At 43.9% G+C, this 18216-nt stretch overlaps 1 protein-coding gene and 1 long non-coding RNA gene across 4 annotated transcripts; one reads left to right on the top strand and one right to left on the bottom strand.

Moving 5' to 3' along the window:
• Positions 1–1410: 1410 nt before the first annotated feature.
• Positions 1411–7743, bottom strand: nr2f2 (nuclear receptor subfamily 2, group F, member 2). Of its 2 annotated transcripts, none has more exons than XM_061774127.1 (3): positions 6493–7743; positions 5407–5952; positions 1411–3781 (listed from the first exon to the last, which is right to left on the bottom strand). In XM_061774127.1, the coding sequence occupies exons 1-3, from the start codon at positions 6938–6940 to the stop codon at positions 3507–3509; spliced, it is 1269 nt and encodes a 422-aa protein (XP_061630111.1). In that variant the 5' UTR covers positions 6941–7743; the 3' UTR covers positions 1411–3506. The 2 variants fall into 2 exon arrangements, with proteins under 2 accessions (XP_061630111.1, XP_061630112.1); XM_061774128.1 differs by having other exon boundaries at positions 5407–5934.
• A 1342-nt stretch (positions 7744–9085) lies between these two features.
• Positions 9086–13895, top strand: LOC133478269 (uncharacterized). 2 transcript variants are annotated; one of them, XR_009788640.1, is made up of 4 exons: positions 9086–9587; positions 11466–11631; positions 12521–12650; positions 12751–13895. It is a non-coding gene; the product is annotated as an uncharacterized LOC133478269 (long non-coding RNA). The 2 variants fall into 2 exon arrangements; XR_009788639.1 differs by lacking the exon at positions 9086–9587 and having other exon boundaries at positions 10316–11631.
• The last annotated feature ends 4321 nt before the right edge of the window (positions 13896–18216 follow it).

The raw sequence follows: 18216 nt of genomic DNA, 5'->3' as shown, positions 1-18216 counted from the left end.
CAATGTGTCAACAAATAAAACGATGCTCCGTTAGGATATTTTATTTTTCTTTTCTTTCACTGAACAAAGGGTTTTAATATTGCAGTGCGTGTTTTATCATCATAAACAGCGGTTCCGAAGATTTTGGCCCCGCTGCGTCAATCTCTCAAATATTACAATACAATCAAAAAAAATAAAAACAAAAATGCATTTATGTGACGCGTGGGGTGTGTTGGCTATTCGGCTGTACCTAATGAAGTGGCCCGAGTGTGTTGCAGGGAAGCAGAAGCGTCAAGAAAGTTTGCAGCTCAGCCTCTTCACGAGCACGCACACACGCACACACACACACACACACACACTCCCAAAAAGTGGCTGACCCTGAAGTGTGTGCGTTCGTGCGCGCGCGTGTCGTGAAGCCCACGAGGTGTGTGCACTTTCGAGCGCTGCAGGTAGATGGCGATGTTTTCTCACGTTTATGGCCTCTGTGTGCGTGCGTGCGTGCGTGCGTCCACGTTACAGTAACACACACATCATTAACTCACATTAAATAAAACACTTGCACAATTGTCAAATATAATTGAGAGGAAATTTGGGGGGGATAAAAATGTGGACTTTTCGGGATGGTAAATAGAATTTTGGGACAATAATGTTCAGCGGACACTAATTAGCAAAAGGGTTACTTCCGCTCACCACATTTTAATCATGTACAACCGATGTACATGATCAAATTAAGGACCCCCAGTGTAATAGCAATAATTACCAATAAAAAAAAATAACAAAATATTTTGCAAATGAAGCAAGGTGTTACAACGTCACTCATGCCGTTCACGCGCTGGGTCGTACATAAAAGTGACGTCATGGGAGCGAATTACGCTTCTTCGGTCTTTCTGCTTTTCTTCTCATTATTAGAGGAATAGTAGTCACACAAAAAAATAATGATGATAATAATAATAATAATAAAGTGCATCGTAAAGCTGACATGACCGATGACGGCTGTGACTGATCCCAAAAGGTCATTTCGTTCCAAGGGTCTCGTGCTAAATATTACGATTTTTAGACCTCAGATATGACGCCCACCACCATCACCATCATCATCATCATCATCATCGGCATCGTCATCATCATCATCATCATCATCCACATCATCATCATCGGTAAAGCAAGCACGCATGCGCAACACAGCAGCCGCAGCAGCAAAAGTAAAAGTTGGCCCCTCTTCGTCATTCCAAATCTAATACAGCACGGCTTATAATAATAATAATAATAATTCCTCACAAAAGTTCATTTCAAGAAAGTATGGATGCAACAATTTGTTTCACGTCACTCGAAATTTGGGATTGAATGTGTTGTGAGGGGGGGGGGGGGGAATCCCCCACACACTATCCATTGACTCGTCCACCCGTCACGAGGAAAAGAAGCCATGAAAAGATGTCAAATTCATAAATTATAATTTAATACCAAGAACAAATTTACAGCAGAATGCTCGTTGTACAATAAGCTAACACAAAACAAACAAACAAACAAACAAACAAACGAACGAGACTCGTGTTCAACTATTAGAAACTTTCACGCACACTCACGCTCACGCACACACACACGCGTGCGCGCGCGCACACACACGCACACACACAGGTATCACTTGTAATGAAATTCATCATGATCATGATCATGATCATCATTTAAAAAAAAAAAAAGTATCTATCCGTTATCAATACCCTGCAGTCATATATTTTTTTCAATATATTTATATAAAAAAGTGGGTTCATAATTACAATCATGTATCATTCTCTGGTCCACGTGTGTGTGTGTGTGTGTGTGTGTGTGTGTGTCTGTGTGTGTGTGAGAGAGATCCCGTTTTTTTTTTTTTTTTTGTTTAGTGTAATTGTGACCTCTTAATGGTTGGATAAACTCTCTCTCGCGCACACGCACACGCACACACGCACGTCAAAGCACCCCCTAAAAACCTGCTCACCCTGTTTTCAAGTCCTCATGTGATGATGAACTTTCACTTTATGTCTTCTTAAAGTGTGTGCGTGTATGTGTGCGTGTGTCATTAAATACAAGGGCTCGTGTGTAGTGAACGCACAGATTATATCTATACAGCCCCCCCCCCCCTCCCTCCCTCAATTCCCCCCAACCCCTTAATAAAAAGAAAGAACATTTACATTTATATAGCAAATAGGGTAAAATAGGTTAGCGACCTGTGGCCATGCATTCACAGTCTAAATATACATGAAACCCCCCCCCCCCTAAAAAAAAAAAACAAAAAAAAAAACAAAAAAAGAACAAAACAAAAGAAAATGTGGTTGTAATAATAATAATAATAATAATAATAATATGTATGTACAGAACTCGTCAGTGCTACTGAGCCGAGCTGAGTCCGAGACTCCGTTGGAAAGACGAGCGAAAAAAACTGGAAACCACAGATTTGCTCTCGGCCACGCAGAGCTGGTAGAAAAGAAACAAGTTGACCTATATTTACAACAATACTGCCTCACATCGGCATGCTTGCACGGCCGATTCACTCATCTTAAGGGCCCACATCGAGGGGGGGGGGGGGGGGGGGCTGACCACCAGCCCTCTCCCCCCTCCAGCACCACCACGTTGTTGTCGAGAAATCGCGTCATGCTTGTCAGGCACTTCATTCTGAGAAACGGGGAGGGTTTGTTTGATTCTTTAGTCATTTAATACTGCTATTAAACACCACATCGGCTTGGCTTTTAAACTCGGATGACCTCCCCCCGGGAACCATAACTCATCTAACATTATAAACTAAATGACATTAAGGCTGCCAATTGTTCAACAAGGGCAAATAATACACAATCTTCTTTGTGGCTCATTAATATCACTATTGGGAACATAAGTGCGCTTGCAAGCATGAAGCTTCTACAGATGACAAAAGTCTAGAACAACTCCTATTGCTGTGGTTTTAATTCCTCTCTTTTTTTTTTTGTTTTGTTTCTTTTGTTTGTACACGTTATTTTCCAAATGAATGGAAAATAACACAACCACCTGTGTACGACGCAGTCACATATTAAGCCGGTTTGGAACCAGAGAGAGAGAAAAAAAATAATAAATGAGGAAAGTACAAAACACACACACACACACGCACACACACACGCACACGCACAGCTATACATTTGGACACAGGACACAAGTGAATCAAAACAAAATTCCTTTCCTTTTTTTTGAGGGAAAAAAAATGCACTTAATACTTCAAATTTCCTCAACAAAATCCCATTTTTTTCCTCTTTTTTGTTGTTGCTTTCATTACAAAAACACTTTTCAGTTCAGTCAGTCAGTGGATTCGTGTCCTTTTTTGGGGGGGGGATGGAAGGAGGGAGGGAATAATTCACAGGTTTTTTTTTTTGTCCTTCCAATATTCCTTCAGAGCAAAAAAAAAAAAAAAAAGGAAGCAGCTAAAATCATTGAATAGTCATCTCCAGCCAGCAGCCCCTCCCTCACAACACACACACACACACACACACACACACACCACCATGCTCTCCCCTCATCTTGCGTCTTCTTTACTGAATGGACATGTAAGGCCAGTTAAAGCTGCTCCCCGACAGCAACATGTCCCTGATGAGCGTTTCGATGGGGGTCTTACCTACCAGGCGGACGAAAAACAACTGTTCAATGACCGACGAGGACACGGTGCGCAGCGAGGGCAGGCGCAGCAGCAGCTTGCCGAAGCGGGTGGGCTGGTTGGGGTACTGGCTGCGCACGTACTCCTCCAGGGCGCACTGGGACTTCTCCTGCAGGCTTTCGACGTGGGCCACGTCCGACAGGCCGCACGCGTCTTGGGTGGGGAGGTGGGTGTGGAGGGGGGCGGGGGGGGGGGAGGACAAAAAACAACAACAACAAAAATCACAACTCAATTTTCAATGCAATATGCATGGATATGTTTTTATTATAGCTTTTGTGCATGTATGCTGTTGGCCACAGTGGAGAGCAAGGTGCAAAAATAAGACGGGGTGTGGGGGGGGGGGGTATTTATGGTGGTCTGACCTCAGGGGAGAACCCCCCACCCCTCCCCATCGAGCCCATCATCACTCAGTAACTGTATCATCAGTTTGTCGTTCACAATTAACTCGTTTTGGATGGGGGGGGGGAGAGTGTGGATTCATGGCAAGAAATGTGTCATTTTCTTTTTAAAAAAAAAAAGTTTATTACAATTGTACATCCTCTTGTCTTGCTTTCGTGCTTGTCCAATCGCAGCGTATAAAAGTAATATCGATGCAACAAATGCATTTTGAATTTGTGATTTCTTCTAGCAGTATAGTCCCCAATGAGAGCTTTTACATCATGTTATCTATATGAATGAATGTTGTATCGTGTATATGCAGAAGTTCCAGCTCACCCGCAACCCAACTGGACGGACAGTACCCATAGATCATTTTGGATTGGGCAATACATGGATAACCTCGTTACTCTTACTTGCGTGTTGTGTTGATTACAAATGAGAGTCCATACATATGTTGTTGTCTACCATTTAGATCCATGTTATATTAAAATCGTGTCAAGAGTTGCGCAACAAATTCATTACCTAGTTACTTTTAATATGTTATTTTCGTGGGATTTAACTCATGAGAGTGCACTCATATATCACTGTATATACTTTAGATCTTTATCTACATTGAAATGATATCTAGTTTTTTTTATTATTATTTTTTTACTGTACAACAAATGCATTCCCTCGTTACTTTGGATTATTGTTGTGTTTTGAGCGATACACTTAGCAGAGAGCCCATCGAGATATTGTTAAATGCACAATTATTCATATAGATTTTATATTTTAACTACATAAGTACTTTACTGCGTCATCAATTTATGGCCCATTTCCTTTTAAAGTTTGCCTTTTTTTTTGAAGCCCATGTATTGTTACGTATGATTTCTATACAGTGTATTTAATCTATATGAAAATAGAACGTATTTTTAAACGTGCAACACATTTTTTCACCTTTTTTTTCTGTAATACAATAGAAGCGAGAACAAATGACCTCGTTATGATTACATGTGTTTTGTTATTATTATTAAATAACTACATGACAGCCCCAGCATACAGATGCATATATTGTTCTCCATTCGTTATACAGCTTAGATGCAGCGTGAATATTAGCATTCAAACTTGACTCCAACACACACGCGCGCGCGCACACTATGCAATATTACACTTGTCTTTCTCTGTCGCTATCATTTGGGTACCCCCCCCCCTCGCACACACACACACACACACACACAGTCTGTCTGGGCCCCCCCACTCCCACCCCACACACATCATCATTTATATCTGTCAGCGGCCCCAAACGAGACGCGGCGTGACAAATGGCGGAGCAGCACAGCAAGAAACGTGCTATTATTGTGCCGTTTACGTCTGCTACTCTCGCGTGACCGCGAGGGCGACGCAGGGTTTGACGTTCTCACCTGTGGTGAAGAGCACGATGGCCTTGAGGCAGCTGTACTCGGCCGAGTCGACGTGCAGCGCCTTGAGCTTCTCCACCTGCTCCTGGAAGATCCGAATGTGGTCCATGAAGGCCACCACGCGGTCCGCCGACATGGGCGAGGCGTGCAGGCCGGCCGCCGCCAGCAGCGGGGCCACGTGCAGCGGCATGGAGCACTGCGCCGCGTTGAGCACGAACAGCTCGCTCCACGTCAGCCGCAGCAGGGCCACCTGGTCGGTGATCTGCAGGTCCGGGAAGAAGGGGATATTCCGGGCCCACTCCACGGCGCTGAAGAGCATGCGCGCCGCCAGTTCGCAAATGTTCTCGATGCCCATGATGTTGTTGGGCTGCATGCACTGGCTGCCGTAGCGGGACGTCGGGTAGGGCTCCGCGCGCAGCAGCAGCGAGATATATCCCGAGAGGTACGAGTGGCAGTGCAGCGGGTCCCCGTTGGTCAGCGCGAACTGGCCGTGGTGCGGCTGCGTGGGCGGCACCCGTCCCCTTTGCACGGCTGCAGTAAAAAGAGAGACTACAGATATTGAAGCCTGAATTCTGCACGTCAAGCACCGGCGAGCGGCGAACGCGACCTGAGCCGATTGCAAAATGGCAGCAATAACACGCGAGAAGGCTGCGCGAGGAACGCTGGGCCCACTCGAGTGGGTCGTTTGCAAGAATAGTCTACGCACACTCGCTCAACAAAAGACCTCGAGCGGACGCGCCACAATCGAGCCTTTAACGTCAACATTTGGATCGGCATATCCGCGCGTATTCGATACTCGTCGTTAGAATTTGCTCGTTTTAGGTGAGAATATTTACAACGACAACAACAACAACAACAACAACAACAACAAAAAATAATAATAATAATAATAAGAAGAAAATCCGGCGGAGCTCCCCCCGACTCGAGCGCCGGCACAAGGCGGCACAGAGGCACGCTTCGGCCGGCCACCTCGCGAGGGAGCACCCGCTGCATCTCACACACACACACACACGCGCGCGCGCGTGTGCGCGCGCGCGGACTGAGTGGAAGACAAAGCAAAAATAGGAGGTAAACAAAAAGTCCCAATACCTTCCCGTCTCATGCCGACCTTGAGGCATTTTTTGAGGCGGCAGTACTGGCACTGGTTGCGGTGGTGCTGGTCGATGGGGCAGTTCCGGTTGGCCCGGCACGTGTACGTCAGGTTCCGCCGCACGCTGCGCTTGAAGAAGCTCTTGCAGCCCTCGCAGGTGAACTGGCCGTAGTGCTTGCCGCTCGACTTGTCCCCGCACACCACGCACTCGATGTGCTGCGGCTGCTTGTCCGCCTGCTGCTGGCCGCCGCCGGGCGCCGACTGCCCGCCGTTGGGGCCGCCCTGCGCGGGGGTCTGCGGGGCCGGCGGCGCGACCTGCGCGGCCGTCAGACCCAGCTGGCCCGGCTGCGCGTTGCCCAGCGCCAGCCCGCCTTGGGTCTGCGAGGAGAGGGCGCCCTGGGTGTCCGCCACGTCGTCCTGGGAGCCTCTCCACACTACCATTGCCATATCTGCCTCTCAGTCAACGGGGGGGAAACTTTTTGCTCGGCCGTTTTGTCTCTTTTGTGACCTTTGTGAGGGGGCTGTCGTTCCACGCGCCGACGGGGGGCGGGGATGGGGGGGGGGGGGGGTAAATGTCACCACAGCCGAGGCGCCGCGCTCGACGCTCCGCTCCGGGAATGAGGCGACTCGACGACGACGAGGCGGAGGAAGAAGACGACGACGACGACGACGACGAGGAGGAGGAGGAGGAGGAGGAGGAGGAGGCTGCTTCTCACCAGCGAGGCCGAGTCAAGGGGGCTCCTACTGCCGGCCATCCAGCACCCCCGCGGTCGGGGAAGGTGGGCCGAGTGCCGGGACGAGAGCGAGCAAGCAGCATGGACCGGCTTGGCTTTTTGGAGCTGGGAGGAAGAGGAGGAGGGAGGAGGAGGAGGAGGAAGGAGGAGGAAGGAGGGTAGGAAAGGGGGGGCGAGGATGGAGAAGACCCGCGGTATAATGTGGACCAACGAGCTCCGCGTGCGACTCTTCAAGAATTCTCTCCGCTAAAAAGGGAAAATCCTCTTCTCGAGCCAGCAAATATGGAGATCTCCGCCTCTTACAATCCTCCTCGCGGCTTCTTTTTCCTCTTCCGTGCGATGAAAATCTGATTGGAATGTGGTTTCCCAAAAAAAAAAAAAAAAAAGGCGAATCAAAGTGTGGAAATATGTTGAAAAGGCGGTCGGGGAGGTTTTGGGCTTAAGAGGCGCACGGCTGGCAGAATGCTTTCTCTCTGATCAGCTCGCCGAGCTTCTCTATATAGTGAACTTTGACACGACTGCTGCAACTTAGCACACGTTGCCATGGCGACGCGCTGCCATATAAGGCAGGCGGAGTGTGTGTAGCTCCGCCCCCCTCGCTCCCCATTGGCTGCCGAGTCGCGGCTGTGCCACTTGGTGCCGAGCCAAGACGCGGCCGAGGTCGAGCCGGGGCCGCCGGGTCCTAAAACGAGGCGTGTTTCCAGGAAGACAGGGGCGACGAGGTGGGGGGGGGGGCGGGGGGGGGGGGTTTCTACTCAGCCATACCGTACAGGAAAAATATGTCTCACACTGTCTTGGGTATCAAGATTAAACACAAATCAGGCAATTCTTGGCCTTCATTTTCATTTTTTGAAACAACCAAAATGAGCATTATTAAAGGGGAACAAACAAAAAAGTAAATCAAATAAGAAGTAAAACAGACAATGCTTGAAATAATAATAATAATAATAATACAATAATTAAAAATTGATATAAAAGTAAAAAAGTAGTTTTACTCCTCTCTAACATCCCATTGACACACAAACTACACCATTGTATACATGATGAAAGACAAACTAAAATTAAAATAGAATAAATTATATGTGGATTATCTCTAATATCCCATTCACACATACCTCACAATTTTGTGCACAAGAAACAAAGTAAATAGAAATGCATACAGCAAAAATATCAATATATAAATCATTCAAACATATTCAATAATATAAGTGGAATTTCTCTAATATCCCATTCACACATACAAGGCTACACAATTGGGAACCAAAAAGTACATCAAATACACACATAAAAAAAAACTACAAAAAAAATGTAATATCTAAAATATTCATAATACTAAAAAATAAATACATAAAGAGAATGGTTTTCTGACTATATGTGCCCTGTGATTGACTGGTGACCCGTCCAGGATGTATCGTCTGCCTTTCGCTCGACTAAGCGGAGATAGATTCCAGCTCCCCGCGACCCTGAACAGGAAAAGCGGTACAGAAAGTGCAAAGGAAGGATGGATGGAAAAGAAAAGTGCTCTCGAATATTCCATTCGCGCACACACTTCAGCTCTATCCGCCTCACGCCTCCTATATGAAAACATGAAAATATTGCCTCGCACTATTATTAGTATTGTACAATACATGCCCCAATTTCGCAGGTGGTAAATAACAAAAAAAACCTATATATATATAGATATATATAATATATCTATATATATTAGAGCTAGATAGATAGATATATTAGGGGAACTATAAACACCGTATGGTCAATAGGATGACACTTTTAGTTCAAAGATGTCTGAAAAGCTGCTGCTCTTGTTGTCAATAAAGTTTTCTTTTTTTTTAATTAAATATTATTAAAAGCCAGGCTATGACCTCATTCATGACCACAGGCTGTGACACCTGAACGAAAGTACTGTGCGTGTGTGTGTGTGTGTGTGAGACTGCCTGTTCCATCCACGATGGTCCGCGCACAGTGTATGGCTGCCCCCTAGCGTATGAAAGTATACCGCATGCACGCACGCCCCGCGTTGCCGTGTCTTTCTCATTGCAAGGAGCGCGCTTGGTGCAACTCGGGGAGTGTTGACGCGCCACACGCTGCCTGCTTTCAGTCCTTTGCTCGCCGCTGCCTCGGAGCGACTCAACCCGCCCATGCAGCGACGACAGAGACTGTTGGCCAACTTGGATTTACTCGACTTGAATTACAAAGCCGCTTTTTATTTTTTTATTATTATTTTTTTTTTCCAATTGTAAAACCAAGAATCTGCTTGTCAGCGTGACTTCTGTTGCTTTTATTTGCAGATTCTGCATATGTGGAGGCTCTGGAAATAAAAGAAACGCTTCTTAAAGTGTCGATTTCGGACTCCAAATCTGGTAAGTGCTAATTTTTTGCACACTGTATGACGACAAATTATTACCAGAACTGCACGTGTTTTGCCGTATTAAAAGCAATAGATGACAAACGTTTGCATTAAATGTAAAAAAAACAAAAACAAAATAATAATAATAGTAAAAAGACGGCTCCAAGATTTCCCTATATAGCCTACACGGGCTTGCATTTTTGCATGCATTTCCCCTTCAGCTTAATAAAACACAAATGGTGGATGAAAACTCATTTTTAATAGTGATTATGTTGTTATTAGGGCAGCACACCTACCAAATGCATACGCTGCTGACTCGTCCGTGGCGGGGTGCATCTTCTCTCCCCTTTAAAATCTTTAACTTAGTCTTGTCGTGAGAGTCAGTCGGGCTTCTTCTCCCCAAAAGAGAATAATTTAAGGGGTTTAAAAAAAAAAACCCAAAGAAAACAAAACAAAACCAAGAAAGAACACGTCGTTTATTGCAAAACAGTCATGTATGAGAGTGCAAAAACTTTTCAAGGAGCCCCGAAGAAAGTCATTTGGAAATGACATCAAATCTATTTAAAAGGCTTGTCCAGAATTAAAACCACGAAGAAGAAGTAAAGATACGTCCCCAGCACCTTTTTCACTCCTTAATACAGCGCGCAGGCTGCAAAAAAAAAAAAAAAAAAAAAAAAAAACTGCTTTGTGTGGGCTGTAGTGAGCAGAGAGGGAGGGGGGTGCTGGTGGGGGGGAGGGAGAGGGGCGGCGGGGGGACACCTGTCTGTCTGTATGGACGGACAGCAATTATGACCATATACCTCGACATATTTGACCACTTATAGCTTATTTAAACATGCACAGATACGCACGATTAGCACAAATGAGGCCTTTAACGGGTTTACTGTAATATAATCAAGTATAATATAATAAACAGCACGCGTGATAAGGTGGGGGCAATTAAACGTCACCAATGAATCATATGTAATTATCTAAAAAAAGAAACCACTACAAGCCGTGATTATAATGATGTGTATTGGCTGCAAACTATATAAAATGCTAAACATGATTTCCAAATAATTGTGAGGTCAAAAAAATAAATAATAGAATCAATCAGTCTCGCGAGCAACATAAATTGCGTTAGAGCCGTTTCAAATGACTGCGGTATTTAAAAAAAAATCAAAAAATCATTTATTGTATGTTAATTCATTTATTGTATTTTATTCATCGCATTTTCCTTGCGGGTTGTAAGAGTTTATTGTGTGTGATTAGCAGTTCTCCCTTCAGGCGGCACACACGCACGCGCGCGCGCGCGCGCACACTGCTATACTACGTGAAGTGTGTGTGTGTGCACACAACAATCGATTAAGACGAGACACACGAGTATGTCACCTTGCACTTCATATGTACGCGCGCACCTACACGCACCATAATGATTTCCCATGCTCGAGTGTTTGTAGAACAAAGCAGCGCGCGCGCGCGCGCGCACACGGAACATGACGCGTGGATTGGCAGGAGTGCCAATCGAAAAATACATCAATTATGCATTTGAAATAATAATCAGTGGAGCAAAACTGATTTGGAAAAAATCAGAATAGAGAATATTTTGTTAAATGTCCACATTGAGGGATTATAATACGTAAAAAAAAAAAGTATTTAAAACAAAGATATTTTATTTGAATACATTGAAAAATAAAATATGTATTCACACGTGCCTTGCTCGGGTTCATTGCAAAATATAATTGAAAACTGATCATGTTGATGGATCATAATCAATCGTATTTAGCATGACTATTCAATTCACCAATTCATACAAAGTCAAAAATGTGAGGGAAAAAAAAGTGTACCTTTGTGTGTGTGTGTGTGTGTGTGTGTGTGTGTGGGGGGGGGCTTTAACGTTATCTGTGCGCAGATAGAGGACCACTGACCCCGGGGGTCCGCAGAGTTCCCGGCCCGATTAACCTCAGCAGAGCCGCACGGGAGCAAAGGTTAACCCGCCTAATCAACTTCAAGAGGGGGACTGAGTGACATCATCAACTGGGAGACTTCTCCGCACACACGGGAAGAGAGAGACGCAGGTAAAGACATTTGTGCAAGTCATTTAGAATAATGATGATGATGATGATGATGATGATGATGATGGTGATGATGGTGATGATTACAATTCAGATTAGTTGCTAAACTACAGTTGTGTGGCTGGAAACTCTCCTTAAAACCCATCTGATGACATTTGTAATCATACGTATGTTCAGTTTGCTGTGGCCCTCATGTAAATATCAAAACATAAGATAGAAGTATAGAAGTATAATTACACTTGCTTTGATAAGGGTGTGTCAATATCAGTTTTATGCATTGTGTCATATTTTGTTTTATGGACGGTTTATGGTGATTGGGCTTCGGATCCCCAAAAATAACACTTAATAACAAGCATATTTATTATGTATTATATATTTTTGACATTCTATCCAAGTTTACCAAAATATTAAGCACGGCAAACTTCTATCACAACAACAAAAAGTGTTGAAAGAAGCACTGTTGTCTTTGTAAAAGCACAATTATTGTAGCCTTTTATAAGCATTGGAAGTTATTAGTGCGCGGCCGTAGTATGACAGATAACATACATATAGATAGATATAACACACGCAGATCTAAAAGCTATAATACTTGCCTTCAAATTAGGCTTGTTTCATAGTTTTATGTCTTTGATGTTGACATCTCAATTAGAGTTAACATACGTGTGTGTGTGTGTGTTTGGTCTTTCCGTATCCAGACAAGTGCGCAAAAATAAGCAAGGTGATTCGCGTGTGTTCCGGATCCATTCACAAAGTTGTGTTCGCTGGCTCATGACTGCGTGCATGTATGTGTTCCTTCGGAGCCCGCATAGCTCCGCGGTCCATTTGCCAATGACAGATGACAGCGACAATTTGCACAGATAGAGATCAATTTGTCTCAATGATTACTCTTTAGGCCCACTGCCAGCCTGCTCTCACCGTTGCTTGTTGCGCTCAGCAGCTCCTCCGCTGAATACACACAAGCGGGGTGTTACAAAGGAGAGCCCCAAAAGCACTGGTGGGAAGTAATCGAGTAGAAATACTTTGTGAGTGTACTTAAGTCAATTTTTAAAAGGTATCTGTAATTACATGGATTTCTTTTTCGGGACGACGTTTTAATTTGAGTCTCTTCCTGTGAAAATCGAGGTCAATCGAGAGGATGTTCAAGTCAACCGCAATTGAGATCTTGATTGATTGACAAGGCAGAAAAAAATAGAGAGCGCAGCATCGTGGAGGAACGTGAACCAGGGAGCATTAATGACAATGACGTAATGGGTTTGGAGAAGCAAGATATTCCCCATCCACGGCCTTATTTAAGATAATTGTTTGATGTTGTCAGCTCCAAAAATTATTTCTGGTGAATGTGTTGTGCCCATGTGTGCCTGGTGTAAAAATCCTTTCTCAGTTTAATCTGAAAAGCACAGATAAAGTATGTTTTTTCTTCTTCCAGTGGTTATCTTAGCTAATGTAATATTGTTAATCCTTTGGCAAAACGACAACAATATATTGTTTTGGTAGCGTGTCAAATGATTTGTATTCCTTCTCGAGACAAGCGCTACACGCGAGTTAATCAAATGGGGAAAGTGTTTTGTGTGCAGGGAAGTTTTTTTGTTGTTGTTTCCCATTGTGGCAAAGTTACTATCATTACTATCATGAGTTTGCATGTTAGCGGAGTACCCGGCGAAAACCCAGGCAAGCGCAGGTCCCGCTCCGGGTACTCGGGCTTCTTCCCAAATTCCCCCCAAAAATGCTTGTAGGTTAAGTTGGTATCAGAAAAAAAGATACCTTTACAAAGATACTAGAGCAATGCTACATTTGGAGGAGGTGTTATTATAACGACAACCATACAAGCAATAAAAAAAACAACCAAAAAAAAACTATACATACATTATTTGGTAAGTGTACCAAATGTTGTGGGCCCTGAGAGTATTGGCAAAGAAGTTCCCCCCAGTGACAGTGAATGTCACACAATGACCGCTTCTAATATGTACTGTATAATATAGTGACACCTTTGTTACACTTTTCAGAATTTGTGACTTTTACATTTTTTCATATTATTTTAGGTACTCATTTCATTGACAGTATAATACTTTATTTGCCAGTTGAATTTTTGTGACGTTTTTCCATTTTTCCAAATTATTTATGTGTATTTTATTTTGTATTAGTAGTATATGTGTGTGTTTTTTTTTAAAGCCTCATGGAATTATCACTCATTATTAACCCATTTTGAGTATTGTCAGAATCAAGACATTTTAGATGATTTGGATCGCTGAAATAAAAACAATTCAAAACGAAAACACTGTCTGTCTTTTCTGCAAATGTGTTGTAAGTGTGTGTCCCAATCTAAATGCTTTCTTGTACAAGCAAGAGGAGAATGTGTGAAAACTGACACGATGCACCACACGGATACAGTAGATTGATCATTTAGTTTCTGACTCCATTTTTTGACGTCCTAATTATAACTGCCACGTGTTCCTCGTGTGTGTGTGTGTGCGTTTCACTGATCGACGCATCGCCTGGATGAGAAGGTAACCAGATGGAGAGTGCAAATTTCTCTCGGTGAGGAAAAACAGACTTTTGAGGCAAGAAGACTCCCTGGAGTATGTCATGAAGTTGAAGCTCCATTGATCATACATTAAGATGGGTGTAAGATGGATTAATACATGAGATGTTCTTGTTGAGTGATGCTCAATGACTGATGTCGTATAATGTCTAGTGTTAGGGGTGTAGTTGTCCTGATTATGATGTTTCCTTCCCGGACTGTCCTCGCCGAAAACTGGTGGTAACATAATTGTTGTTATGATGTTATTGTTTTTGATTCTTTTTGCTCTGCTGTCTACTTTCTGTCTGTCAGTCCACTTTCAAATTCCTTTCTGTCCAATTGCATTTCTAAGAAATATCCTGCTCAACACAAATGTAACGATAGTGAGCAAACTCTGTTCCGGCACAGAAAGGCATACATAGCAGCCCCACAGGACAGCTTAAAACAAAAAGCAGTTTAGTTCACCAAGTTGCTGTCGGCCTGCCTTGACTACTGGCCCCTTTAGAAAATGTACAGCGAGAGTCCTATGGAATTATAAGCGCTCGTTTTTCCACATATGAAATAAACAACTCATTTTCAAAGATGTGAACAAATACACATACAGTATGTTAAAAAAAAAAGAATGTTTATCAAAACATAAGGAAGTGCAGTGCACATCACTTGCGTCGGGCAAAATCCTTGCATCTCCAAAACCACACAAAAAGATATTGAGCCGTTAACATTGCATCGTCAAAGAGAGCGAACAATTTTCAACACTGTAGATTGGTCACACATTTGTTGAAAATAATCGACCCAGTGTCGGGACTGACCAATAGTATCGATTTGTGAAAAAAAAATAAGAAATTGTCCAAATTTGAACGTAGGAGCTTTCCGGCCGACCGTGATGTTATACAGTGTGTACTGATGTGCTTTTATAATCGATGATTCAAATCCCACATTAGACGGCAAATCTTTGCAATTTAGCGTTGGCCCTTTGTCTAAGATGCCTTCCGATCGGGACTCATTGTAAGGTGTCGGAGTTTGAACGTTTAAAGCCCTTGAATTCGGCCAGATGTCAGTTTTAAACAAAAATGGCTGACTTTCTAATCATTTTCCTGGCATGGGTTCGAAAGACTTTTTTGTGCATCCTGTTTTGACAGACACGTCCACCCAATTTTGCATCGATTGGTGAAACTGGTGCATTGGTGTTGGGGGCATATTTTTTTTTCAGCGTTTCCTTTGTCATGGGGAATCCACCAAATAGTTATCAAACTTTGACCCCATGTGACACCCACATTAAGGCTTCTTTATACTCGCGCGGACGACGACCGCGCTGACGTCACTGCGGCTGTCCCGCGCATAGTTTGCCTTTATACTCGAGCGCAACCCACGCGCGCAGTTTTGAACGTGTGCTGCAGTTCACCTCCAAGTCGGGGGGTGTCGCTACGGCTGGTATTGGCACGGAAGTTTCCTCTGTATTTTTGGGGCCATTTCCGGTAGCCGTTTTTACTTTCCTTTCAGTAACAACGAACAAAGCAACAACAATGGCGACCGTGGAACAGTGTCTGCTAGAACAAATGGGCCTAGATGACCAGATGATACGTTTAATTATGCTGCAAAATCGATCGAGAAGGCGGCGGCGTAGATGGTATGTAGAACCGAGGGGCACGCTGAGTACGTCATCACAGCATGTGACTAAAATGGACCAATCGCGAGAGATAATCTCCGCGGCGTTAGACCCGCAGCAACAATTTTTTGCCGTGTGCACGTCAAGCTACGCAGAGGGGCCGCGCGGGCCAAATCGTCGGTCACGTGATGCAACGCGGGCGTCGTCGGCCGCGCGAGCGCGAGAGTATAAAGAGACCTCTAGACGGTGTAGGGAAGGAAGCTTGGAAATTAGGGAGGCCCATCTGTCGTGGATACGTGCTTACGACGTCTGCTGTCTGTCCAAATACGACGTCTGGAATTTGGCCAAAACTTCGTCTTCAATTTCCTTGAGAGTTTTTCGTGCATTTTGTGTTCACCGGTAAAACAGGTGTCGGGAGCAAATTCTTTTCATTTTTCCAAGGGGCGCTACTCAGTGAGTTTTGATTGGTCATGTTGATGAAATCCATACATTTTTACCTGGATACACAGGCTTGCAAAAATTGGTGAGTTTAAGCGTTTTGAGGCCTCCAAAAGGCGAGCAATTTGCTGGAATGATAATAAACAACGATTAGACACAGGGGCCCCCAAACAGAAGATGATGAAATAACAACAAAAGTCCGCATTGTATGTCCACATGAACGAGCAGGTGAAGAAGAAAAGCAGTAAACGGCGGCGGTGGAAGAGCGGCACAGAAAGCCGAGCGGATGACTGGATGATGGTATTATAAATGGGTGTAATGTTCACAACAACGGCAGCAGTAGGCAGAGGAATACGTGCCCTCGGGCCAAAGCATGAAAGCGAGGGCGGCCACACATTGTGCTGTGATAAAGCTGAGAACACTCGTCTGGCTTGTGATGCAAAGTATCAAGAGGATTTTTTCTCTACATGAGGGGGAAAAGAGCTGCAGGCAGTGGTGGTGTTAGCGAGCTTGTAGGTTGCTTTGCTATTGTGAGTGTGCCGTCTATTAAAGTTGTGACTATCTACCGACATGGAAGTGGAAAGCTGGGATTCATGCCTACTCTTATCTGCGCTCAAATAACATGTGCCTCCAATATTTGACATACATTAGTGGCAGTTGGACTATTCCAGTAAATTCTTATTCTTAGACCAAATATATCACCATCTTGAAGATTTTCTCCGTACTCAAAAAATGCTGCACCCATGCTGGACCCTTGTAAAAATCTACATTACAAATGATCCCCCACATTTTTTATAGTCCAAGCCCTGAAGCCAGACTGACTCACTGAGCAACATGAAGTTTGGTAGAAATGCCTATTATGTGTAGACCCATAAAAAAGACTCAAGAAGCCATGCCTGAAAAGAAAGGAAATCCGCCATTTTTTGTTTGAAGCAGCGATTTTAGGGTCACCTTGGGCATTTTCAGGGGTCAGTCAACATAAACTTATGCCACCGATTTGTTCCAACTGCTACCAAATTTAACTACATATACTAGACGGATGGGCGACACTGTATTGTGAAAACATTTAGTTTGCGTTATTGTGTGGGGGTGGAGCATGGTGATGAAGTTCAATGACTCGCTATTGGTTCAGTTGTGCACCAGCAAATTCAGCCGCAGAAGCCTGTTTTACTTAGCAAGATGCAATTTGGTAGGCATTTTTATCATGTGGAGACCCACAAAAAAGTTTCCAGGACCAATGCATGAAAGGACACAAAAAGTCACGTATTAGTGTCATTTCGGTCATTTTCCAATTCCGTGTTGCTTGGCAAAACTGGTGTCGGGGGGCTGCTCTTTGCAACTTTTCCGGCATTTTGGGAACCCCTAAAATACATCGCCAGGATACACATACTTGCAAAAAAAAGTACGAGTTTTACGGCATGTTAACAACTCCAAATAGAACCGCACGCTAGGGCCCATATTAAAAAGTGATACAATTAAACATGTTGATGGCGGGCCGAGCGACTGCAAAGGAAGTTGTCAACAAAGACATGACAGAAAATTCCATCGGGAAGGCTTTTGGCAGACCTGGAGCCTGAGGACACAATCACAAGACAACAGCTCGCAGCAACCAGAAAGGTCAGCGAGTATCACTTTCACTTGTAAGAAGACGACTTAAGCATGGCGTCAACAGGTCAAGTGGCCACCAGATAGACTCGGTTAACAAAGTCTCACCTTCCACACATTGAGGGTACTGAAACATTAAAATAGAAACATTTGGAAAATAAAGACATTCTGTATTTCAACTGCCTCTGGAAGTTTTGCTGTTTGTTGTCAGGATTGTAATTAACATTTACAGGACAAGAAAGCATATTTGGGAGACTGCCTTAAGGTCGGAGAATAATGTGATTAGTCCCAGCCAATCAGCAAAGAAATGATATTGATGAAAAGGTTCTAATGAAATATCATGAAAGAACTGAAAAAAGTTGTTCAACTATAACAAAAAGCACTTTTAAATGTAATTAATTTATAATTAAAAACAGTTTCA

The sequence above is a fragment of the Phyllopteryx taeniolatus genome, chromosome 5 (genome assembly GCF_024500385.1).
Source record: "Phyllopteryx taeniolatus isolate TA_2022b chromosome 5, UOR_Ptae_1.2, whole genome shotgun sequence".
In the NCBI taxonomy this organism is placed as follows: Eukaryota; Metazoa; Chordata; class Actinopteri; order Syngnathiformes; family Syngnathidae; genus Phyllopteryx; species Phyllopteryx taeniolatus.
The sequence above is the reverse complement of the archived record's forward strand: the minus strand, read 5'-3'. Positions and strand labels throughout refer to the sequence as shown.

What these genes read in the sequence shown, in the direction of transcription:
- nr2f2 (XM_061774127.1), bottom strand. Translation starts at nt 6,940, where the DNA reads ATGGCAATGGTAGTGTGGAGAGGCTCCCAGGACGACGTGGCGGACACC. An exon ending in GGTCGGCATGAGACGGGAAG is followed by an intron (nt 5,953 to 6,492) that starts GTATTGGGACTT and finishes CAATATCTGTAG; the next exon opens with TCTCTCTTTTTACTGCAGCC. An exon ending in CATCGTGCTCTTCACCACAG is followed by an intron (nt 3,782 to 5,406) that starts GTGAGAACGTCA and finishes TCCCCACCCAAG; the next exon opens with ACGCGTGCGGCCTGTCGGAC.